The 26,755-nt window shown below is 36.9% G+C and overlaps 1 protein-coding gene and 1 long non-coding RNA gene across 6 annotated transcripts in view; one reads left to right on the top strand and one right to left on the bottom strand.

Moving 5' to 3' along the window:
- Nucleotides 1–26,755, bottom strand: part of BIRC6 (baculoviral IAP repeat containing 6) — a 177,745-nt gene that overhangs the window by 38,512 nt on the left and 112,478 nt on the right. For all 5 annotated transcript variants that reach the window (XM_030945315.1, XM_030945316.1, XM_030945314.1 and 2 more), the window contains exons 61-65: nt 24,371–24,567; nt 21,972–22,272; nt 19,099–19,316; nt 16,276–16,440; nt 14,198–14,366 (exon numbers count right to left, since the gene is read on the bottom strand). In XM_030945315.1, coding sequence (XP_030801175.1) covers nt 14,198–14,366; nt 16,276–16,440; nt 19,099–19,316; nt 21,972–22,272; nt 24,371–24,567 — 1,050 coding nt within the window. The remainder of the gene's footprint in view (nt 1–14,197; nt 14,367–16,275; nt 16,441–19,098; nt 19,317–21,971; nt 22,273–24,370; nt 24,568–26,755) is intronic.
- Nucleotides 4,298–6,884, top strand: LOC115902103. The gene is made up of 2 exons (XR_004060596.1): nt 4,298–5,025; nt 6,128–6,884. It is a non-coding gene; the product is annotated as an uncharacterized LOC115902103 (long non-coding RNA).

Genomic DNA, 26,755 nt, shown 5'->3' with positions numbered 1-26,755 from the left:
CTTACTGGACTCCTCTAACACACCAAAATTTACGAAGATTAGAACTCAAAAAACTCATACTTGAAATATTCCCACAGAAGCATAAAGCCCACAATCAAACATTGTGAAGGAATAGTCTCAAAAACCTGCTGTCCTTGATTAAAAAACCTCTCTTGAGCTGCAGAGAACAGCACTGAATCAGAACTGAAGCACTGTAGAAGTTACTAACCACTTTAGAAAGGTACAATACCCATACAAGAGATTCTTTTTGATGGAAGTAAAGAAGAGAAAAATGAAGATTGCCCAGTGTCAGAAGGTCACCACACTCAGCTGGGGCTGAAATCCTCACCTTTATCGCAGGAACATTAATCATCAGTCACCAACTTCTGAATTGCTTCAGCACTTGAAGGCAGTGATTTAAATACCTCTCTCCTAACAAATACATGACATGTCATGTGACACCTTCCAAATGCTGTTTTTTCTAAACTTTTGTTCAATTGTCAAACTTAGTACTTTTCTTGACAAAATAGCAGCGTCCATTCTGACCATGGTCACAGGAATTGAGCTTGACCAGTACCAAGAGAAGTTGGTGTTGAAAGAGTTGTGGCAGAAGTGGTACTACTTCACATTCATCTAACTGACCTCTTAATGCAGAACTATTTTCAGAGCAAGGGGGAGAAACTGGAACAAGAACATTTTTGCTAAGCGAAAACTGACAGGTGGGAACTGACTGGAGAAACTTCTGTAGTTAGTTATGAGGGAATTCTGATTTTTTCCAAGGGTATTTTGGGTCGGCATCTAAGTTACAAAATCAGGAAAACCCCCAAACAGTAGCTAAAAGAACAATGAAGTTCCTCAATCAGAAGGAAAACAAGATAAGGGTACAGCTGAAGTGCCAAAATCATCAAGTCAATGCTGAGCTGAAATACATGAAAGAGCCACGAAAGAGAATAGTAAGAAAGCTAAATAAAACTAACTTGTGCTGCCTCAGATGGAGGACCTGAGTCCTTCCTCTTTTTTTCAACAGAAGAGTAAAAAAATACTTTGAAACCTTCCCATGCCTATCACTGCTGACTCAAGGGCATCACACATCAATCTGCATCATAAAAAATAGGCTAACAGCTCCCACAAAGAAAACAGTATCTGTGTTATCAGGAGAGAGAAAAAAAAATTAAAAAAACTAAAGAAGAAAGAAGGATTGTGGCTATCCACTTCGTGCTTATGCTAAGCCAACCAGTTCATCTTAATTTATGCATACTATTGCATCTCCCAAGAGAGACAGCTTTGCTCTATTGTTCTACAATTTAACTAAAAAACTACCAGATCTCATAAAGGGAAGCTTGTGGAGATTGCTGGAGAAGAAAACTAGAATACATCACCCTACAGAATACACATGCTACCTCATTTCAAGTACTTTCCTGCATCTTAGGGAAGATTCAGAACAACTACAAGGGAAAACAGTCTTCATGGACAACTGATCTTTTGGACTTCATTAGAGCACTTTAAGCTAAATAGATTTTAAAGTCTAGACATGATCTGAGTAAAAACATGCTATTTTAATGAAAAAATACCACATATAAAATTATTTTAGCATACACAAAAAAACCAAATTCTACAAATTCATAAAAATACATAAGATAAAATAAAACATACACTTAAGAGAGCTTGCTTCTTTTGCAATTGTGATGCTCTGGGTGTACCACATTACTGGTAGCTGTAGTGTATAGCAGGATAATGATCATCAAAGGATTGGGACTGTAAATTATTGAATTTATACCACAAGGTTTTTACAAGATAGCTTGGCAACTTCCCCTGAAGTATGAATATCTTTAAAATATGACATACATTTGTACTGCCTAAGGTCTATTGCCATGCAATAGAAGTGACTTCAGCAGTAATGAACAGAGTGACCTCTAATCAACCAAATTTGCCCTGCTCTCAGAATATCACATAAATCAGTTACTGAGGAGTTGCCAAAGTCTTACTAAGTGCTTGAAAGCTCTTCCTAGATGGAAGTAACAGAATTAAATTTAGGATATTTTTGGATACCAGTGTCCAAACTCCACATACTGTATAACCATGTAATGCTCACCCCAAAACAGGTGGGTTTATTACTGATGTTTATAAAATGATTACTTAATGTCATTTTACACAAAATGTAAAATCTTTCCAAATATTGAGTATTATGGATAAATCAAGGCCTTTTCTAATCAACCTACATGACTCACTTCACTCATGAGAAATCTTGCATGAAATTTTCTCTCCACACTAGAGATGCTATAAGGAATTTATTTATAAATGCCAGCTTCCACCCAACATGGATGAATTCCTTGAGTTTCCTATAACTGACAAATGTTAAGTCTGACAACCTTTATTTGCTTCTTCTCAAACAGCAAGTCTTTGCCACCACTGACAGCTTAAGCAGCTACTTCCCCATCCCTACTGTGTTGTGCTGGAGATTTATTTTTGGCTGGGTCTGTTTCCCAAACCCATTCACGTCATGCTCACACAGACACTGCATCCCAATGCAATGGCAAACGCTGTGTCTGGATCACGCTGTGCAGGAGGCAGCTCTGCCCCTCACCTGTGTGCAAAGGCAGCCCAGACAGGTTTGTTTCCAGGCTTCACTGGAGCCACTGAAGCGCCAGTTGCAGCACAATTATAAAAACAGCAAACCACTATGAGATCTCAACCATGGTAATAACCAGGCCAAGAAATGTTGCAGGATTTTTTTGCTGCTCTCTGTGGGTACATCGAATTAGCTGGTTATTTGCAGTGGAGCTGCAAATATATCATTAATCTTTAAATAAAATATGCACGTTGCACAATTCCCTCTTTCACAAGGGAGAGGGTTTGATTTTGAGCATGTGAGGGTTAATATAGTACAGTGCTTGAAAATTCTGTTATTGCTAGGTGCTGTCAGCAATGTGAATGGTCAGAATACACAGGTGAAACTTCCCCCATCTTTGTATCTCTCCATGGATCCAAATGAATACAGAAATACATTCAAGATACACAGACACAAAACAATTGCAAGAACAACTGAAGATGATGCAGTCTCTTCAGAAAAAGGGAAAAGCTTGAAAAGAAAGATCATATATAAATATTAGAAAATATATACTTAAGGAACCTATGGTGGAGAGATTTAACCTAATTAGTTTATTCTTCTAGAATCAAACAATTTTACTGAGGCAACATAACCTTTGGGATACAGGACAAACCACATAGAAGTACCATGCAACTCACAGTACTTCAAATGTGATATTTACCATTAAAATAATGCACATGCAAAATATGCAGTTTTGTTTGTTACTAAGAAAGTAACAAATGTACTTAGACACTTTGGAAAAATGAGAAAAAATGTAATGTAAATTAAGTTGAAAATGGAAGAGTTTAAAACAATGATTTTACTGTCTTCTGCTTTCTCTATAGATGATTTTTCAACACTGAATTTCAAACAATGCCTTGTAACTCCTAAAATATGCTGTTCTGGAAAATGATTAAGGTTTTCCAGTTACACTCGTATTGTTAAAACTCTAATTAATTGCATTTTGATTTTTCAAAATCATACACAAAAGCACATTTTTGTACATTAGAATTCTGACTTGCTTGGCATTGCAAGGATTTTTTACAAAACAAGTTTTCTGATATATTTAAAACACAGCTGCATTCACAGCAAGAAGCTATGCAACACCAATGAAAGCACATTGCATTGGTAGCCTTCATAGATCAAAGTGACTGAATAAAATTATTTGAAATACAGCTCCTTCCAGAGGCTATTAAAATTGCATGGGTTGTTTTTTCTTTTTTTTTTTTTTTGTCTGGAGAGGCTGGGAGGAGAAGACTTTACAGAGTTCTCCCCCATTTCCAATTGGGCAGGAAAAAATTGCCTCTCTGATTGAAGCAGGAAAAAAATTGTGTTGATGCTTCCTAAGAAATCAGAACAGGATTATTTTTAAGTGTTTTCATTAATTACACGGTAACCTGCATTCTTTGGGTGGTGAATAAAAGAGGAAAAGCATTTATTTCCCATAGAAACAATTGCCTGTCAAACAAAGCATAAAAAGACAAAAGGCAGAAACACTATTTCAGCTTGAATGCCTTAATGTCACCATTTGTCATGCAGCACTTCCTCAGAAAACCCCCAAGTACAGTTGACTCTGCTCCTCTTTACACCGTGCAGTTTCTCCATGGGTACAGGATTAAAATGTGCCCGGCCTGCCGATGAAACAGCAGAGCCATCGCACATTGTTATGCAACTCACTGTCTGCAAGGGTGGCTCGTAGCTCCTTCTTTATTCAGCAAGTGCCAAGTGCATGTTTAATCAATGTCACAGCTCACCACAGTGTGCAACTAAAGCCACTGTCATTCCTCTCTTCAGATTTGCCTGGCTGAGTTATGCAATGCTCCGAAGAATACCTTGGAATTCTTTCCAGAGGCTCTGAATGCAGGTGGGTGACAGCATTCCAACTCCTGCCAGCAAAGCAGACCTCTTTTCATCCTTTTTCAGGCTGGACTAAAATCACATAGTGTGACTGCACGTAGTCCGCTGCATTTGGAATTACAGCATGTCAACGTGAGAAAGCCTCTTCAGACGGCTGCCACAAGGAGTAAATCAAAGGCTGGCTGTTTCTGAAGTCTTAATAAAGAACTAAGTATAACTGAATAAAACCAGGAGCTGTTTGTATTTTTTTTTTAAGACAAGACAGAACAGCATGCATTTTGTTGCTCTGCATCAGCTGAGGGAAAAAAGCCTCAATTTTAATGAGAATTAGTCAACAGTGAGGATCATTATGAGAAAGAGCTTTACTGTTTTTTCGACTACACTTGCTTTAGTGGATTACTGAGAAAAAACACCAGTCATTTGGAAGATTCTGCAACATTATTATCTTCACCGATAAACTTCATCAAGAAACTGTACGTGCTCCTATCTGGTCTGTCTGAGAGAGGAGAGCAGCCCCTTCATGAAGATAAAAGCCTGGCTTGCCACTGAATCGACAAGTAAGAAGCATGTCTGATGACATTTTATTCCTGATGCAATGTAGGGTAAGAAATACCTTTTTTTTAACCTTTCTGTAAGATATGTTCTGAGCTGATGACATTAATTAGACTCACAGCAGAAATACCTTAATCACCAATGATTAAAGCCGTTTGCCAGCCGAGAAAGATGCTCTTGCACTATAAAATGATTGTATATCTTCAGTAAATTGGAGTGATCTGAACTAGTAGAAATCCCCATCAAATTTCTGATCAATAAAGCTAAAACAGCATAGCAGATTACATACAAGATGAACATCCCAGTCACCAATGAACATAATTTTACAGGGAACATGTTTCTAGAAGATATTTGACTGCAAATTAAGAGTACAAGAGTAGCTAAGTAATAGAAATGACCTGTCAACCTCACTTCTGCAAATAAAAAAATATAACAAATCATACATGCATCTGGAAATGTCTACTCGAATTCATACACTGCATAGAATGTTGCTACTATAAAAGTACTACCACGCTGTGGCATGCTGCAATGATCAGCATACATAACAACCACCTTTATATTTGCAAAGACAGACATTTTCTGATAAATGTTTACTGTTGCATGGATGCCCAAAAGCTGATCTATTAAACATGAAAAAGAAGATCTCACTTGCAATTGCCTGCTTGGGGCTCACTGGTGAAAAACAACTGTGATACTGTATTAAGGAGACATATTTTCCATATGAAAATAGCAGGCATGAATATTTTCAGCTGGTTTTTTACATGGCAGTTAAATATTTAAGAAAAACTAAAATTGCATATAACCTCCCCAGGCATTTCGGAGTATTTGACAATGCTCACATACCTGCTTTCACCAGTACCATCTTTTATAAACAAATAAGCTGGCTTCAGATAAATTTAAAATGTCTTTTATATTAAGGCATACTAACTGGCTTGGAGCACCAAGCTATTTTTCACTCCTATCAAATCTGTACCTACAGAACATTTATTTTTAACATGGACACATTCATACAAAAAGAAAACAAAAGACAAATATAACTCAATAAACACAGCATTAAGAAATGCTGTAGGAAAAACTACAGAATTGTTTTTAAAAAGCTCAAAGCTTGCATGTTTGTCAGACCAGATTTACCATTTGCTTTCTTTTTTCTAGCTAGCTGCCAGAATACTGGTGAAGGTTTTTGCAGGAAAAATGGGGACCTCTGCCATCACAACACTAGAAGATGTAAAAAGGCAAGAGGAGAAAGAGGAAAAAGAAGAATCTATTTTAGCACTGCTTGGGATTATTGGAACTGTGCTCAATTTATTTGTTATTGTTTTTGTGTACATCTACACTACACTTTGATGACATTTTTGAAAATCAATTGTACAGCACAAAGTGCAAAGACCTGCAATGGTAAGGATGATTTGTAAATTTAAAGCAAAAAACCCCACCACTCTCTGAAAAGAGCATCAAAAACATTCCAGAGTGAAGTGTCTGGCTAAGGGTGCTGCATCAATGACTGCAAAGTGTACCTGTGAGCCCAGCTAGGGTGCTAAATTACGTAAATGAAGGCAGACCAAATACAACATTTCGTTGGTAACACATGAAATCTGAACAGCAGGATGAGAGAAGGCACTGTTTTATTGCCAGCAAACATGCAAGACAGAAATGTAGCCAAACACTCAAAACAATCAGAACATAGAAAGAGATAATCTATGAGCAACTATAAGCAAGTCCCATGCTTTCTATGGTTTTGTGCAGTATGTCTCTTCATAGCTGAGACCACAAAACAGGCAAAAGGGTTTTTTATTTTTAGGCTACCATAATTTAGGCTTATAACTTACACTAATGTATAGTAAGTGTGGAAACAGGAATGCTGTTATACTAGAAGTTGTAATATTATAAATAAAATTTTAACTATTGACTATATTCTGCAGCATTTTTGTTAGTCTTGTGGAAAGCTGAAAAAGGTCAGATTTTCTTGCCTTTACTAAATCTGTATTTGAAATCATCATGCTATACTGATAATGTGCTTTTCTAATTAAAAATACTTTAAGGTGGTGTGAAAAAAAGAATAATTTTAGTACTTCTTTTAAGACATATTAATAATTCCAATGACACACTAATACATATTCTCCAAATGAAAAAAATCTTACATTTTCTATAGCATCATTTTTAGAATGTGTTTAAAAGAAGTCAAATGCAATTCTCATGTTTTCACCCTGATGCTTATTTTCAAGTAAAACATATCATGCAAGGATTCACTGCGTGGCATGGAAAACAGGTTTAACCTCTGTCCAGAGGACTGTACGCTCTCTTTCTGGACCAATTTCTGAAGAAATTTTCCCTTTTTGCATTGTCTGTGATTGAGGACCAGAATTGCAACTCTTAAGCATACTTCACAGAACATACCATTTGGCTACTGAAATTAGTAGAATGTGGAATTAGAATATTCAATTAATATTCAATTAAAGCTACATATGCCTTTAAACTAGATCCAAAGCTGCAGACAGACTCAGACCACAGAAGTTTTTGTATACATGAATGTATCTCACATGTACCTTATAATGAAAACTACTTCTGAGAGCTTAGGCTTAAAAATTCATTAAACAAATAACATGAAAAAAGTAAAAAGAAACTGATTTTAATAAATACTTTTCTTACTATTACCTGTGCCACAGAGGAACAACAGAGCAGCTGCATTTATGAATATCAGCTCAATTTTTTCTAGGCTACAAAACTACCTTCAGTCCCTCCATAAAATGACATGTGAAGATGTACATCCCTTATATAGGTGATATAAGGGATGTTAGTGTTAGAATTTGGTAACTGCTAAACCAACTGAGAATTTGGAAGTCACTTTGAAACCAGTACATGCATAGAATAAGGTCAGGGACCTAGAAGAGAATGAATTTGGCAATGATATTTCAGTCAGTTGCACACTGTAACACTGACTTATGGACAAATGAGGTGGAAGATGGTATATTCTGGTTTTGCAACTCTGACTCAATACTTGCTCAACTAGAAGAAATGATAAACAGGGCTGAGGCTGCACTGGAAGGAAGCACATGCAGACAAGAAAATTTATTCACCAGCCACAGTCTTCAGCAAGTTTCTATTAAATGTATACTTATTTTCAGTATATGAAACACCAAAGCATTCTGTAAAACTAAGCTACATTCTAGAGGAATTATGCAGGTTACTAATGTTTATTTAAGACTACAGAACAGATATTACCATTATTATTTTTTCAATGTACTTCTTATATCTACATACTTATGGATATTATTGCATTTAATCTCATAATACCAGGATATTTGAGATGGATCTCTGAAATGAAATATTACAAGAACCTGAACAGTGAAATTCAGGTAGAAATTACTGTTTATTTTGATCCTGAAGTTATTTAAAACTTGTCAATTCTGTGAAATAAATAAACAGTTTTATTTCATATCATCTCAGTGCTTAGCTCTCTTCTTGAAATCGTGATTATAACCAAATATTGCAAAGGGTCAGTATGATTTTTTTACCAGTGAATGAGCTCATTAACATTAATGAAGGCTAGGAGAATTTTTAATTTCAGTAATTACATGCTGTCTAAACTGTCACTGTACTTCTGATTTCATTTATAGCAAAGGCTTTGATCCTTAGAGGGAATGTCACAGGGTAACATTATCATTAGATTGCCTCAGCATACAAGTTACATTTTGTTTTAAAACAGCAATCTGATGTCCTTTCTTAACAGGTAATACCTGCAGGTTATACTCATGTGGACCTAAGTCTAACTTTAGTTAAACAAGCTCCAATAAAAGCTTTGGTACTTATACATTTAATCCAATATATGCTTAAGAATTTCACCAACAAAAAATATCTTAATAGCAACTACCTCTCATTATACACAGCAAAAAATCAACAGTCTAGGGAAAAGCAGAGTTGCATGATGATTCAACATTTACACTGCAGCAGTACCGTCACACCTTCAGTGATGGATGAATAAAGAGCCCAGTATACCTGCCTCAGAGTACTCAACATACTCAGTTCAGTGGGACTGGATAACTTGACAGAAAGTAAAACAACACCATGCAATGCCTTGAGAATAAGTGTGATTGCTAGAAAAGAAATACTCTGTCTTCAGCAGACCAACTAGCGTCGTTCATGGTCTGAGGCCTCAACAGTATGACTTCAATGACTCAACTAAGAAAGGTACATGAAAAGAGGTAGAAAAAAGAATGCAGCACATTCACATGCAACAGACTCATCCACAGTACTGATTAGACAAAGTTCACAATGAAGTATTTGGCAGCAGGATAAAGCAGCACAACATTAATGAATCCACAAGTCCATGATGTGATAGTATTTAGTAAACTATGAAAAGTGCGTAAAAAGCAAATACTGGACTCTCATCAAGTGGAACACTTTGGTCAGTAAAGACAATCCTTTTAGCAAAGCCCTCCCACAGAAATGCATCATCTCTTCCCAGCAGTCAAACCCAGGGAAGACTAAGCTCATAAGCTACGAGCTATGCTGACCACATCACATGGCATTTTGTCCACCAAAGAAGGAAAGGTGCCTAAAGCAAACCCCAGCTAAAACTACAGTATCATCTGTTTCCTGTAAGCCTGGAAATTCAAACAAGGAGAATTCCAGCAGAATTCTGCAACTTGCTATGAGGTCTGTTTTCCAAGGCAAAGGTGATAACAAACCTCTCCTGATATTTGGCTTTAAACAAGTCTAAGTCACCTCAGGCTTTGCTAAGGACATCAGCATTAAGAGACTACCTAATACTGTGGTATTGACAAATCCCAACTTCACTCAGCTTCTTACTGTTCAAGCCTATCAAAAAATAGGCAGTCCTTGCCCTGTTCTAAAAGTCACTTGATTTTCCTTCTGTTTTATGATTCCTTGGCACTGTCTTGTCTCTGTAAATCTTGCTAGCTACAAAGACTATTATAAATACTGCTTTCTTTTCTCCCACTTGCAAATACTAGCTTGTATTAGTTTCCATCAGTCAAACCTATCAGTCAAATAACTCTTACTTGTATTAGCAAAATCTAGACCTCCAAGACAGTCATGTATGGTCACATATTTGCTGGGAACCTCTTGTTGTACAGTGCAAATTTTATTGCCGCGCATTTTTTTCAAGAAGAGAAGTGCTCACATATTTGAAAGAGTCCCTAAAAGCTTTCAAATGAAACATGCTGTATACAAGAAAATAGTGAAAAGGTTTTACATGACAGTTTTTAGTGTGAAATGTGCATATATGCATGGTAATGAATACAAGCTAGATGTTTCATGATACAGAAGTTAAAAACTACATCAATTTCACAAAGGCAAATATGAATTAAATCTTAGGAATAAACATAGGTATAATAAAAAAATCTCACCATGTTGCAAAAATAAACCTTCTCATTTACAGAATGAAAGATCATAAAACCACAGTAATGCCATAACAAGACACGAAACAAACATCAGAAATATTATCAAGAAATGGTGAGGATTACAGCAGCTACTGCCCCTTATGATGAGAGCTATCTTGCATACTAAGGAAAGCTCTTCAAGGACAGATAAACCTTCCTTCTCTACAAGAAACAAGCAATTACAGAAATCAATTAAAATGGTCATAATTTACAAGGACTTGACAATCACCTCACTTTGATGCAGATGAAGCTGCAGAACATATCAGAGCAATCTGGTTTGTACTAATCTGCTTCAAGGTGAGGTTTCTAAAAGATTAAATGTTATGTGAGCACTGCTTGTCTGATCAATATTCCTTTTATCTAGAACTATACAGATAACAATCTAGTCCATGCATGTCTTGGGCAAATTAAGCAGGATGCCAAAATAAACTTAAGCATCAAAAATCCTAGATAGATTTTTGTTGCTTAAGTTTATTTTGTGTCACAACTGTGACACGGGCCAATCTGCCGAAAGAGCTTTGCAAGATGGATATGCCAGACCTGTAGCTAATTGAACATGTGTAAAAAATACAAAATTCACATCAATACCAAAATACTTATTGTCTTATATTACCACAGAGTTACCAGCCTACTGTGCAATGAAAGGAAAAAGCATGCCTACAGCTTCATTGCACAAATTTTCATACCAAAATTCCCCCCCCCCCTTTATTTTATGTGTATGATAGATACCTATAGATACGTGAAGATCACTATTATTCCAATAATTACAACAACACCTAAAATCTGGCAGAACACCTTCAGCATAAGGGTAACCTTCATCTGGTCAACAACACCTAAAATCTGGCAGAACACCTTCAGCATAAGGGTAACCTTCATCTGGTCAACAACACCTAAAATCTGGCAGAACACCTTCAGCATAAGGGTAACCTTCATCTGGTCCCACCAGTACCCACTCTGATCTGAGAAAGTTACAGGGTTGCTGAAAATCGCTAATTTCTGTCATCACTGTGCTGGGCACAGCTTGTTCCTGCTCGGTGCCAGAACCCAGGAACATTCTGTTAGCATTCTATATGCAATACCCTAATTCCTCTGACCAGCAGGTTACAGGAAGAATGCAGTTACCTGCTTATTCCACACAGAAGTACATTTTGACAACAGAAGTTGCACCAGCCTGAAAATTAGAATTCCATATACATGTGCATTACTACCGATGCTGTTCCCTTTTTTACTCTCCCTAGATTCCTGTTCAGCCTTGCTAGAGAAGACACAGGTATTCAAGATAAGACATTAGATAAAGCTCTATCAGGAAAGACTCAAATCTGTTCTACTAAATTGGTCTTCAAGATCCTAAAAAAGAAAATAAAAATAGTAGTAATAATAAAAAAGTCATCTCCTTATTTGAAACATTTGAACCATAAATGCATGAAGGGAATTTTTCAGTCCCTCAAGCATTGTACCAGAACCTAATACAGCTTCAGAGCTTCTCAACCTACTTCTCTTGTGTTAGCTATGTCTGCTGACACTCAGTGTCAGTGACACCGAGAGGCCCAGCATCCCGTGCAACTTGCACTCATTAATGTGAAAATTATCTGTCTGCCTTTCAACTCAACAGTAATTACTGCACTGGAATTATGCCTTGTTATCACTAAGACAAACTGTTCTCAGGGCTTCCTTCCCAACTAAATGCATCTGGCTCAAATATTGACAAAGAGAAGACATTCTTTCTAGAAGTCATCCTTTTTGCAGATTTCCCTTTCATACTGCTAGCCCTATTGTGCTTCCAAAGAGGAGCCTGACTGTTGCAAGACTGCAAAGTTATTATTTTGAAACCCAGGAGAGCATTGTTAATGATAGTGTTTTATAGACTTTTGAACAAATACAGCAGGAAACATTCATATTGCTTTGATCAATCAAAGGATAACAACCCTTAGATTTTACAATTCTAAACTTCAATAGAAATAACCCCATTCTTTGTGAACTTGTAAACGGAAGGGTAGTTTTCATTTTTTTCTCTGAAAAGCAAGGTTCTGCTTTGCTTTAATACAGTTTAACTGCTACATTGCTCACTCTTTCCTAATTGTTAATGCACAGGCACAGCATTTCAACACCACCTACCAACCACAAACAACAGTAGTTCAGCAGTGGAAAACATATCTAAAATAAACATGTTTCACCAAAACTTTGCCTCTTCTTTGTACAGTGAGAAAACAAATGGTTCCTGAAAGCCAAAGTAGTCTGAACTTCTCGCCACCAACCACATCCACATATCTCATCTATTCTATCAGTATCTGACTGTTCTCTCCCAGTTAAAGGTGACTTACACAGACAGATACATTCTTCTATTGAAAACAGGAAATAGCAATTTCAGCAGCTGTGATTCATCTGTAACTCAGGATCAGCTGCTTCATCCTTTAGATAACATGGCATTTTTGCCAGGCCTTTCAATGACTCTTCCTTTTCCCCAACAAAGAAGAATTTATGAGTATCTGTTAGAAAGATTACTTTATTATTTTACTTTATAATTTCCTTGATTGTTTTACATTGTATTTTCAACTGCATTAACAAGCTTGGTCTATCATTAGTTCATTTTCCTCACTGCAGTATGTGCCAAACAGAACCAACAAATTCATTGCAAAATTAGGGTGAGGTGTCAATCTGCAGGCTAGCAAGTGAAAGATCTTCATATTTTTATTTTCACTATAAGACCCCAGCAGACTTTTTGAACTAGTTCCATTCCATCACACAAGATTATGTAATGCCCTAGTTAGTACAAATTTAAAGAGCCACACTCTTGTTCTAGTTCTAAGTAACTTTGCAAATACTTAAGATAGGGATAATTTCTCTTTAACCTCTAACATAAGATGTATGCTGTAATTCAAGGAGCTGTAACATTGTTCCATGAATTCACATCACCACACCCTCCAACTGGCATCCCAAAGAACTGCAGTAACACGACAAAGACATTAATCAGTTGCTCCAAAAATAGAGCAGGCAAAATAAGCTCCAAAACCTAATTACTCACATTTGCAACAACTCCTCCAGATACTTAAGGATTAAATCCATCTTTATAAAAAAAGTAACTTAATAAAAATCCAACCTAAGGCTCATCTCCATACTAAAGCCTGTCATCTAGTGAGACTGAACATAAATCACAAACCCAGTCTGCTGATTTTGTCATTAGTTCCGCACAGGCATTTGCTTAATTCATACTGCTTCACACCACCTTGTAAAACTGAAATGGTTTCCCCAGCCAGGTACAACATACCAGATGAAAACTATCAAAGCATCTTGGTTTTAAAATTATAAGCAGAAATTTGATGAACTCATAGAACTCATTTGCTTTCGTTTTAAAAAGCTCAACAATTTAATTATTCCCATATATTTGAAATATTTTACAATTCTGGTAAGAGGCTTATTTTTGTACTTCCTAAATAATGGAAAAAGCTTTGATTGAAGTAGAATTGCCCTGCTATGTGCAACATTTACCAAATTTAGGTATGCATTTCCTCAATTTTCTTTAAAATTGGCATTTTTCTTCACACTACGTTTCATGGTCTTGTATAAAGTACTCCTTTTCTCTGTGTATCTTCTGTAGAACTAAACTTCAAATTTAAAGAGGTATTGCAACAAATGTCAGCATTTCAACAGGATTCTGTCTGATGATTCTATTTTGTTTTCTAAGTCTCAAGTGAACGTTCCATTAGAAAAATTGAGAAAAAAACCTGGCAACCGTACTGAAACAAGAACTACCAGTTGTATCTGCAAAACCTGATTAGACAGAAGTAAGGCAGCTTGGATTTGGAAGGAGGCAGGGACAGGTTACCTGAGTCATTGCGGAGGTACGATGACATGGCTGGGATGAGGCAGGACTGACTGAGCAGCTCCAGGAGGATGGATGGAAGAGCGCTGCTGTTTTGGCCTCTCCCCTCATGGCTCGTTTGAGTCTCTTCATTTGATGTACTCCCTGCAGGATTTATGTAACTGGCAAGAACCTGAAATGCATATACCAAAGTATTTAATCAAAACTGATTTATTTCATTCAAAAGAACCTTGACTTTCCTTAAGACACATGCCCTAACACTTCACTAACTGTTTTGCGAATTGAGTTCTGGAATTTATTTCAGCAGGCCCAAAGACATTTCAGAAGAATTTCTATACAGTTATTAGATTATTCAAACTTTGGCTAATGGTTAAAATTAAATTACTATTATAATTCTGAATTATTTTAGAAGATCAATTAATTGACAAACCTGCTGAAGTTACTCAAAGCAAGAGTTTGCCAGCTCAGACCACTGAGACCTGCAGTTGACCAGTCCCTTTCACTTTAGAACACCAAGTACACCAACCAGCAGTATGACTTTCCTTTTTTTCAACTGCAAATGCTTCAGGTATTTTTGTAACTTCCTTTGGGATGGGACTTCAGGGTTTACAGATGAAACAGTAAGTTATGGTGAGCACAACAGTTACCTGGAGGAACAACTACTCACAAGCACAGCTTATATCTGAGTAAACAAAGAGCAGCCTTCCCCTTGGCAATGGTGGGAAGGCACCTCTTGCCTGCACACCTGCCTGTCCCACTGGTAGCTGTGGCTGAGTTCACAGGCCCTTACTGGGTGTTGTAGATTTAAGCGTTTCCATGGCTCTGATTTGTGCAGCTGCATTCTCAAAATAAGCTGTATAGCCTGAAGTCCCAGGGACTCTATTCACCTTTTCAGCCTCTCCTCTTTCATTCACTCTCTTTGTTTTAACCCCCTTACCCATGGTATTTTGCTGCAGCATCTTATTAGCACTCTGTACAACAGAATTTCTCTAAACCTTTCTAGAGCAGGGACTAAGGAAAGTCTGCTGTACAACTGACTGACATGTTCAGCAAAATGCTACTTCCTTCAACTGCCAGGTGCCCCCAGCAAATGCCTCCTTACTTCATGACTTATCACATTGATAGTGAAACCTCTCCCTGGCAGAATACAGAATACTGCCTGGAAGCTTTGCTGAGAATAATTTAGGCAATTTTCCTCTTTCTTGCATAGAAAAATGCTTTCAGATTTTACTTACTGTAGTTTTGCAAGGGATATGATGATTGTGCCATTTAATCTATAGTGTCTAAAATAATTGATCATCAAAATGGTATCTTCATCAGGGTGTGGGCATTTTCAAAGCTTCATCTCCTTTGTGCTCTAACCTCAGCAGGTTAGCTAATGCTTTTCAACTGAATTAAAGTTTTAATGACTGGATACAATCTCATATTCCCTACATTGATGCAAGATAACAGGGATTGGTTGGATTTCATAACTGGTTGGACTGAAAAGCCTGACTATGCAGCATCTTCTTCTCCTTAGGTATTACAAGACATCAGAATTTTACTAAGATCTAGATGTTTATTGAAGAACTACTATTGTCATGTAATTGACATACTCAAGATTTTCTAGAATGTATGAATGAGATTGTTATATAGGCAAAACACATTCATGGACACCAGTATCAACTATGGGCACTCCCTTAAAGTAGAGTAAAAAGTATGCAAGAAATTATGTAGGTAACACTATCTGGCACACAAAACAAAATGCCTGCTGCCATATCCTTCTCCTTCAATGGACAGTCTTTACTTTTGACTGTGTGCAGTGCTCTTGATGGAGTATGTGACAGCTCAAGGGAAATGCACTGGAACACCTCCTCACCCACTTTCTCTTCAGAACACATACCCAGGTCTTCTATGCAGCAGCCTAGTGACATCTGAAAACAGCCTTGCTCAAAATATGATTGATATAATTTTCCATTAAGATAGTTGTTTGCAAATAATTTTTGCCCAAAATACTGTAATTACTGTGTGACTGACAAAACTGCAGTTTTATTATCCATGCTTTAAGTGCCTCTCATTAATCACAATTTATAATTACACACCTGTAGAAGGCAGGTCACATGCTCTTCTTCTAGTCTTTGCTTAGTCAAGGCTTGTTCAACATCCCATCCTGAAGCTGTAGAGCCTGTTCCAAATCCTGTACCCTTAGCCCAGTACAACTGCTGTTCTTCTGTTGATGCAGTATTGTGTGTGCTTGATACCTGTGGCTAAAGTAGGAAAAAAAATCACAATTATTTAATGATTTCATCTTAGTCGCACTATCTTTAAAAAGCCTTTGTTATGCAAAAGAATGTAATCCCAGTTTATTAACTTTGTAAAGATATCACCAGGATCCAGTGAAATTCAAAGCTTTCCATAGGAAAGACTGTCACATATATGGAGTTCTGGTAAAGGTCAGCAGTAGACTGTTGAAAGTAGTTCTTCAGTTTGACCAGTACTGTAAGCCCTTTACTATTCTAAGATACTATCACTGCTTAAATGATGAGAGGTATTAGCATGCTACTTAATCAATATCATTCTAAACATCACAGCTCTGTAATTATTTCTCTTTAGAACCTAATAACACAATGAGATTAAGAGGATGGGAGTGGAAATGTTATCAAGAGAACAGAACTGAAATATTAAGATGCTCAAGTATTCCTTGATTTTGAATAAATGCTCCAAAACAAGAGGAGTAAGTTACAGGTACAGCTCTGACACATGATCTCCGTGTCACTAAAATATACATTACCTCCTCCCTAGGTAAGAGCAAGGAAGTCAGTCTTCCTTAAAATTTTCCAAGAGCACATTTTTACCACCTTGCTTGCTAACAGCTAAAACAGCTTTTACCTGTGGTCTGCCTCAGTGATTTTAGTAACATAACTCCAATATTACAATGCTTAGCCCTCATGAAGTAGTGTGTAATTATTTACACTAATTTTTGAATTCTGCTGGCCATTGGTGAAAAGGACGCAGAAAAAACTCTGATAAGCATTTTTTAACTGATGTTTTCCTATTTGCATATTTAGCATCCTCAACAACTGACTTGCTCCTTTCATTACTTGGTCACAATTAGCTGGAAACCACATCATGCAGTTTTTGTTTTATGGCTCCGAAAAGTTTCATTGTCTGTTTACTTCTTCTTCAGTGACTTTAATAAAGATTGTATATGAAAGAAAAGAAATTATATATGAACAGACTGCAACGGTAAAAGAAATTATCACCTGTGAAGTATCATACTGACAGTAGTCTTGGATAATCTTTTACACTGGGAATGCAATGTGTCTTGGTGATGAAACAGCTGCGAGGTTATTTTCATGTAGACATTACTCATGAACATGTTGTGCCTTTAACACTCGAGAAGACTGTCATGAGCACTGAATTAAAGCACTTAAGGGAGAGCCTAGCCCCAGAAATACAAGCCTCAGTGCAGGCCTGATGGATCCCTAGTTTCAAGTTACCATCTATCACTTGATAGATATGAATTATGAGGAAGCAAGCTATTTAAAGGGTCATGGTAGCACTGAAGCAGAAGTAAAAATTAATGGTTGCCCTTTCCCTCCAAACATGCAAAAATGCTAAGGTGTTAATATGTCAGCAGCCTGATACCCCATTAGAAGTAGAATCTCTCAGCTTCCCCTTGAATTTGATTATCCATTAAGGTGAATTATTCTCAGGCACAGCTTCATCTCTTGCTTGCTCAACCCTTCATCAGTATCAGAGCTGCTAAAATATGGACAGCCGTATATTTTGCAAGTACTAATCCATACTCAGCCACCAGGAACTGTTTCATGCAAGCCTCAACCAAAACAAAACAACCTTGCTAAAGAGGGCAAGTCATTAATGGTTTTTTTTAAACACTTTTACAGACAATTGTGCAGAATTACAGACAATTATGCAGAAATGCTAACTTACAGTCCTAAAAAGAAAATCAGAATATACATATTCTGAGTAGAGGGTGGTATAACACGGGAAATGGCTTGAAAAAAGTCAAATTTTGGAGATTAATTTGCAATCTTGAGTATGATGGAAAATTTTTGTCTTCAGATCTCATTTAAGTATCAGAACAAAGATTGTAAACAAAAATCACTGCATTAATTCATGGAGTTTCACAACTCATTTATATTTGTGAAGCATTTGAAAGGAAATAATTTGTAACCAGCAGTTTAGATGATTGTGGTGGTGTTCACAGGGGTCCAAGGATGAGGGTAGAGATGAGAACCTTGACTCCATGTTTCAGAAGGCTGATTTATTATTTTATGATACATATCTTATATTAAAACTATACTAAAAGAATAGAAGAAAGGATTTCATCAGAAGTCTTGAAAGGAAAGGAATGGAAATAAAATCATGTGACTGGCCAGACAGTCCAAGACAGCTGGACTGTGACTGGCCATTAATTAAAAACAACCACATGAGACCAATCACAGATCCACCTGCTGCATTTCACAGCAGCAGATAATTATTGCTTACATTTTGTTCCTGAGGCCTCTCTGCATCTCAGAAGAAAACATCCTAGCAAAAGAATTTCTCATAAAATGCGTCTGTGACAAGATGATGAATGCTAGACAAGGTAATGAGCTCATACTATCTAATGGGTATTAAGGAACCACCATTCATTGACCATTATGCCTTTCCTGCCATGAAAAAGAAGGTCCTGTGAAAGAAACTACATATACCTTAATGCCTCCAGACAAGCCTTTCTCTACTCTCATGACTACTATGTTTATTTGCAACATGCAGGGACAATTACCTAATCAAGTACTTCACAATTATTTTTAAAGTCTACAAAAATTAGGCTACAATGAAAGCGATGAAATTATTTTCTTTTTTTAATTAAAACTCTAAGTACTTCTGGGTGGTACCTGCTGTGCTGGCAAGCTTACCTCTGCCTGGTTGGGACTTGAGTTGGGCACTCGTGGTGCGTGGTGGCTCAGGGCAGAGAGACAAGCCAGGATGAGATGGATGGCGCCGATCTCCAGCGCCATCCTCCTGAGCAGCACTCCGTCGTCGGTGGTCAGCGGGGTGCTGCTGAACAGACTGCGCAACACGTGGAACGGCAGCGTCGGGAGCACGTTTGCTGAAGGAGACTGCAGGATATGGCCTAGGTTGGAGAAGGAAAACATCAAACCCACATTTCCTTTCAATAGTTCAATAAAACCTATTAATCTCTGCAATAGTTTATGAACATACAGAAATTAAGGACTTAAGCATTCACATACAGTAAAGCTATCTATTACTATGTTTCTCTTTCAAGAAAAATTTCATTATGAGGAGAGTGTAGAAGAAAGAATGTTTATTTTATTCATGGATTTGGTAAAGAATCAAATTTAAAAATTTTGATTTGCCATTTTCAGGGAGACACCTGGTTTGGACTATTATCTTTAAATGCATATATATTTTTAATCATTGCAAATAGAGCAAGATAAAGAATGCACGTGATCAGCTAATAGCAGCTCAGCTGACAAGCAGCAGTAGTTTATCATATGCAGGATTCTCTTCTGTATTCATGCGGCCAAAGCATGAATTAATGCACTCACACAAAGCAAGTTTCTACTGAAGTTGAACCCATGGTGAAATGCTAACATAATTTTAATATGATGAGTTGCATGTATGAATTCTGTGCTACAATTCCTTAAAATTTTTAACCCCTTTGCATTACTAGCAAAAATTTTCTTTAAAAGCCACATTTCAAATAATGGGGTGACCTATTAATGCAACACACTGTGATATGGGAAACTGTCTCAATTTTTTTCTTGTATTTAACAATACCTTTCACATTCCTTCCCCAGTACATATATAGAGAGAGACAATTGACAACTACAGATGCTTCAAACAGTAAAAATCCTTTAAAATAACCAACTCTGTCCAGAAGTTTGCTTCCTATTCTCCCTCATTCTTAACTGTTTATCAGCTATATCATCATCCAGAGATTTAAACAAATATGTCTGTATTTGTGTGTACATATATCTACACACATACATACATACACACGTGTTAATTCACATCTATCTGATACCCTTTGCAAAGATGGTAACGAGGGAATCAAAAGTCCTCTGACTGGGATCTTCATAAATAAAATAAAAACTTCTGGAAAATAAGCCCATCTGATAGAATTCCATAACTGCAGGCATAGCCAAATGAAAAAAGAAAATCTAAACATATGTGCCTTATTTATCTTTGCAGACAACTGAATCCATGTTTTAATCTATAAGCCATAGATTTATAATGGCAACTCTTCATATTATGCAAGAAAGTAATGAGATTCTACATATGTGAAAAGCTGCATTTCAAACAAAAAAGGAAGTTATTAATAGTTTATACAGAAAACTAATGTGGATTACTGTATACAACTGAATCCACATTTTGTAGAGTTGAATTCAGATGTTTGGCTAAGGGAAAACAGAAATTGGCTGTTTAGTCCAGCTAAAACTAAGGCTACGAAGGAATGTAATTCCTGTCAACAAATGCATTGGAGAAAGAAGAGCTGTTGGCCACTAACTCCATACGAATAAACATAGGCAGAAAATTAAAGCAACCCCTACCCATCAAGAAAATTATGTTCTGGAATGGTATTCCAATAGCAGCAGTGGCTGCACACACACCTACACTACTACAAAAAAACAAAGCAACCCAAATTCTAAATGTCTCTTTATTAAAAAAAAGGAAAGATATAAAAATTGCCTGCAGTAGTAAGGGACTGGGACTACTCTAGAAACTGCATACAGTTCTTCAGTTATTTACCACTCAGATTAGGTGTAAGCAGTTAGACTGAATTTTTATTGCCCAGTTTATTCTCATCTACTGTCCTGCACCTAAATACTAGTGATATAAAAAGACAAGCAGAAGGGAGGGCAAATGAGATTCCTGGTTTTCCAGCAGGTCTTATAAGGTCCATGTTGCGCACCACTGTACCACTCCATTTAGAGTACTAAATAGAGACTAACTTCTGATGATTGCAGCCTAGAAAAACCAGCACACTTCAAAGTCATAATCACAGAATCATGCAGGTTGGAAAAGACCCTCGAGATCATCAAGTTCAACTGTAAACCTGACACTGCTCAAGTGCTCCACTACACAACACCCAGTGAAAGCAAATGCCTTCAATGTACGAAAACTTATTTCATACACACTTCTCCAGTTTTTCAGAACAGTAGAAACACAAAAATTAGAACTGCATGCAGAATTCCAGGCTCATTTGCAAAGACATCAACAACAATTTTTTCTCCTGGTTTGTCTGTTTATTCTTTGAAGAACACACAATTTCTCCCTCTGAACTCACACCATCAAGGCAGAGCTTCTGTTTAGGCAGTTTAATCACCATAATCTTTAGATATAACTCTCCTTTTCTAGAACATTATTCAATGGTTTACTCTATATCTGTTGTAGCTTCGCTCTTATCCATATTATTCTACATTTGGTTGCAGAATTATAGGATGTTTGCACAATTAGTTGAGCATTTCTAGCTACTTAGAACATTCAGTCTGAATGCCGTTATCTTGACAGTGTCATTGTAGATTTTATCAGTGCTTATTTTACAATTACTCTGACATGAGATGAGAACTCTTGAATACTGATGATTGTGATAAAACTTCGCCAGACAGAATTTCTTAGAGACAACAGTTTATCAAAGATGCCTGCAACATGCTTCTGCACAAACCAATGCTAACTTCCTGATAAAAGCAATACAGTGCAAATAAATTTAAGTAAAATTATCTATCTGTGGTCTACAAAGAAAGGTAATAATTACAGCACATACTTCCTTCACCATCATCTGTAACTCCCAACACCAATCTCAACAGACACTGAGCATGTTTCCGTTCTTTTAGCAGCACCTCAGCATAGCCCGGGAGACGAAGAAATAAACCAAAGGCAGCCAGAGAATGTGCAGGTATGGGAGACATAGTCTGGACTGTTGACTTGATCGGTGGAGGCTCTGCAGCAATTGTTTCTGGTGCTTCATACACCAATTCCCCTGATTGTTCAATGGTAACCCATTCAAACTGATCACTGTCCTTCTGTTTTTCCTGTGTGGCTGACGTAACCACTGGAGTGCTCACCTGAACCAACAGAAACAACAAAGAAGTCATTCAGTTAAACACCTTAAAATTTTTTCTATTATACTAAGGATCTAAAAGACATGCAATCTTAATGTAGGACACAATAAAGAAGTCACATGAAATACTCCACCATTTGCAGATACAGGGACCATGCTAAATGGCTCACAAGGGCATACTTGCTGCATTTTCAATACAGCGCTACAAAGTTGTGCCTATACAAGCAAGCAAACATTTTGGCAACCTAAAATCCTCAGTTAAAGTGTGCTGCTTAAACATAGAGCCATAAGAGATACAAATTACTCTGAAGTAAATACAAAGATTAATTTATTTACTATACTGTTAAATAAGAAACAGCCCTTTATTTTTATCATTAAACACTGTGACCATAAGTATTTAATTCTTAATTACATATTGCAAAAGAAGAAAAAATAATCATAATGCCTTTAAAAATGAAGAATAACTTCAGGTATCTTAGCAGTTTTGTAGCAACTCATGAGCCTTTTGAACTTTTGATAGATTTGGCAGGCTTCATTACTATTATACTCTAACAGAACAGTGTGTTTTATGACCAGAGGACAATGAAGTCAAGCATTATGATGGGAGTCAGAGTTTAAGGGGGTAGTAGCTGTACAGTGCCCCAAGACACAATCAAACAATTCAAATGAAATTATGACACTGAGGTCCCTCTCATAATTAAATGTCACAGAGGTTTCAGGCTTCCATGCTATTCAGATAAACTGATTTGATCATATTTAGAATTTTAGTACTTATTACCAGATTGATCTAAACTGGAAAAGATGAATATGAAAAGCCTTTACAGAAATGATCCAGAATACTAAATTCCTAATTTAAAGTCAAAGCCATGTTTTACTGCATTTATTCCAATTATGTTCACATTTCTCCAGTGACTTGGAGAAATATAAAAGTAAAATTAAAGAATTAAGAGTCTGGAGAAATCATCAGTTTTCACTCTGAACAGTCTGTTAGGTATTACTGTATTTAATTTTTTAGTGGTTTTTATGGTAAATTTTTTTATTCAGTATTTGAATCTAAACATATATCTCAAGGTAAGAAATTGTGAAAAGACAGTAAGTTCCCAGGACTACAGAAAAAGAAGGAAAAAAAGGAACGAAATTTCTCATGGTCATAACTTACTTTTCACGTCTTGCAGAATTCAGTTTTCTTCAATACAGAGTACACATTAACCCTCTTGGAATTCATAACACAGTAACTGTTTATGTAAATACTTCCTCAACTTGTAATTTTTGAAATGCATTGGTACTAGACCTCTAAGGCCTTTGCAGAACTACTTACAAAGGATGCATGTTAATTATCCAGTCTCACTACAGGGTTCCTGTGGTTGCCATAATTTTACCGTCAAGATACTGATTAATGTACCCTTAATTCATTATTAATTCAGTTTCAAAGGGAATAAATATTATTTCCTGTTAGGAGTATCAGCCAAAAGCTTCAAAAATATAGTCAAATAGACTCTGAATAATTCATAGGTTATTTTTTCCCTTTTTAGCAGTGTGTACTTAAAACAGCCAAAGGAGTAATTCCACACTAATGCCACTACTGACACTTTTGAAATGTCTATCAGTGCATCCAGAGGAATTCTATATATAAATATACAAATAATATCTATCATGTCTTAATATTAATATAATTAAGATGATGCTGTTATTTATAATAATAAAATTACACCATCTGCTTTGAGAACTGAATTTCACTTAACCATAAAAATATCTATGAGGGTACACTTGCACGAACAATTAAGTGATAAGCAAGTGTGTCTTTATAATACATCAGTTACTTTATTTTACTGCACCCTCCAAGATATTTCAAGTTAACAGAAGCAGCGTGCCTTGGTCCCAACAAGGCCACAGCTACTCGGGCAGTCTGTGACATGGACAGGGAAGCACACGTACAGCTGGACAGGGCTGTGGAGTTATCCACTTGCCTCTTTTAAAGTAACTTCCCCAAATAACTGAGAAGTTAAACTGAACTGTAGGGAAAGACAAGGAAAATACTGTCCTCAAACAAACAAACAAAACACTCTCAGCATGTTTCCCAATGCTTATTTTTTTCTACTCACTTGTTGAATGACGTCAGGATAAAGCATAGGGAGTCTCTCTGCAATAAGAGCCAATCCACCCATGCCAGCAAAAACTTGCAGTGGAGACTGAATGGGACAGGTTTCAAGAAGTGATTCATCTAGAACTGCATCCATACACTCATCCCCAGGACTGATGGCTTCATCTTCAGGGCAAGGTCCCAGTAAATCTGCATGCTCTACAAAAACATAAACATAAAAGAAATTAATACATATCATCAACACTGTGTTTATTTCTTTGTCCTCATTTAAAAGTGATTTTCAAAAGTACTGATTCCTTCTCAAGCAAAGACTGAGCCAAGAACCTGAAACGAATACAAGAACAACAAAAGAAAAGTGTTAGTGGTACCTTCTCGGGCTTCTGTGGTTGAGATGACTCCTGAGGTAATTAGAAAGTCTTTTTTCCCAGCCCCGCGACTGAAGAAGAAGTCAAGATTCGTCAGTTCTGCTTTTCAAGGTTGTTTATTTTTCCTTATCTATAACATTCTTTCTCTGACCTGCTGAGATCTGCCTGGCAGGTCGGTTTGTGGCACACTGACCGCCCTCGGGGTGGTGTTAACTTTTTATACTAAGAACTACGTGTACTTTATTTACAATAATTTTCCAATACCTATCACCTATGTTAGACAGTCTGTCTCTACTCTAAACCAATCAAAAAATGTCACCATCACAGCAGAAGATGGAGGACAAGAAGAAGGAGAAGAAGGACAGAACACACCCAGATTCCTCCATCTTGCTTCTTGAACCCCCATTCCAAAACCCCAAAATTTTACTTTTTCACCCTGTGACAAATTAACTATCATTCTACTCAAACTCTTGTGGCTTTCAAACTTCACACAAAGTTGATAATTTTTTCCATGGGCTAAAATCGAAGGGACAGGTGTTTTTGACTCCGTGCCAAGGTCTCCGAGCCCCTTGCCAGGGTCTCAAATCACCCAGGGCAGCCAGAGGAATGTCCTGGACCCCGACAGTATCTTTTGCTAATGACAGCAGATCTGTGTTAAACTCAGCATTATTTATACACAGCTACATGTTAATTATTAGAATTTCATGTTTTATTAGAATTTCATCTATGCCTTCAAGACTTTGCTAATTTTGGAGATATGACACTTTTTAACACTCTTTCATCTAGAAGTTAAGTGTAGGTTTTTTTATTCTCCAATAAAGAATTTATAGCTGAAGAAAGATGATCTTAACCTTAAACCTTAACCTGTTTTGCTTTTCACATCTCCTCTCTGTGAGCGTCAAAATGACCCTCTACAAAAGCCAGGAGATTTCTTTCTCACGAAAAATGATCATGATCTGGATTTCTAACTGTCTACTAGCCTCCGTCCTCCCAGTTTATGACTAAGCACCCTAATATCTTGTACAACAGACAAAAAAGAACATTCTATGCACTTAAGCAGACAAGTATATACAGAATATACAAAACCTTACCACAATTCCTTATTGACAAACATCAGCCCTCTTTGCTAATTGCCACAGGCAAACTTCAGTGAATATTCTGTATATTTAATCTAAAATCTGTTTTGCAGATTATATTTTTAAGTAATGTAATGCAGGGGTCCTCCAAGTCTTTACAGTACAGTCACATCAAAAGGCAGGAGAGATCAAGTGGCCTTAGTAACTCTTCACTGTGAACAGTCTGACACTCACCATAATCCTCAGTTATACTCCAAATATATAGCACATATGCTATTATTTGTTATATACTTGTAAAAACAGAAGCACATTAATGAATAACTTGTGCAGCTACCAAATTAAATTTCTTATGAAAAAACTTTTAAACAGCAGACACTATCTTTTAACAGATACTTCATCTTTTAAAACGGTTTCTACCTAATTTGAAAGGGAATAGGAAACAGCAGGTCATTCCCCATCCTAATTCTCAACTTTTAAACACGCGAGAAGCACCGTGTTACAAGGACATCACCGATACGCTGTGGGAGGATCACACTGCTTTGGAATAATATGACCAAAGATTTAAGAAGCTTAAATCAGGCACATGTAGGAATACGTACATCAATTCATCCTACTTCAAACACAAAGACTATGAAAGGTCTGTCTGTCTGAAGAAGTCTTTTATAGACAGACTAAGAAAAGGTCGCAGATACCTTCAAAGCAGGATAATCCCTGTAAGAAAATGTCCAATCGTAACACTTTCAGTATTTTACAGCTTTGATGTCTACTGTTCTAAAGGACACAGGCAGAAAGGACACCTCTGTGGAAATGCTCCTTTTCCCCACAGACAGTGGGTGAGGCTGTCACAAACTTGCTGGGATCAGCAAGGAACCTCCTTTCACCAGACATGTGGAGGATTCCACCTCACTAGGCTAAGCAAGATTTGCAATTCAATTGCTTGCATTG

This window comes from Camarhynchus parvulus, chromosome 3 (assembly GCF_901933205.1).
Source record: "Camarhynchus parvulus chromosome 3, STF_HiC, whole genome shotgun sequence".
Lineage (NCBI taxonomy): Eukaryota > Metazoa > Chordata > Aves > Passeriformes > Thraupidae > Camarhynchus > Camarhynchus parvulus.
This window is presented reverse-complemented; position numbering and strand designations above follow the sequence as displayed.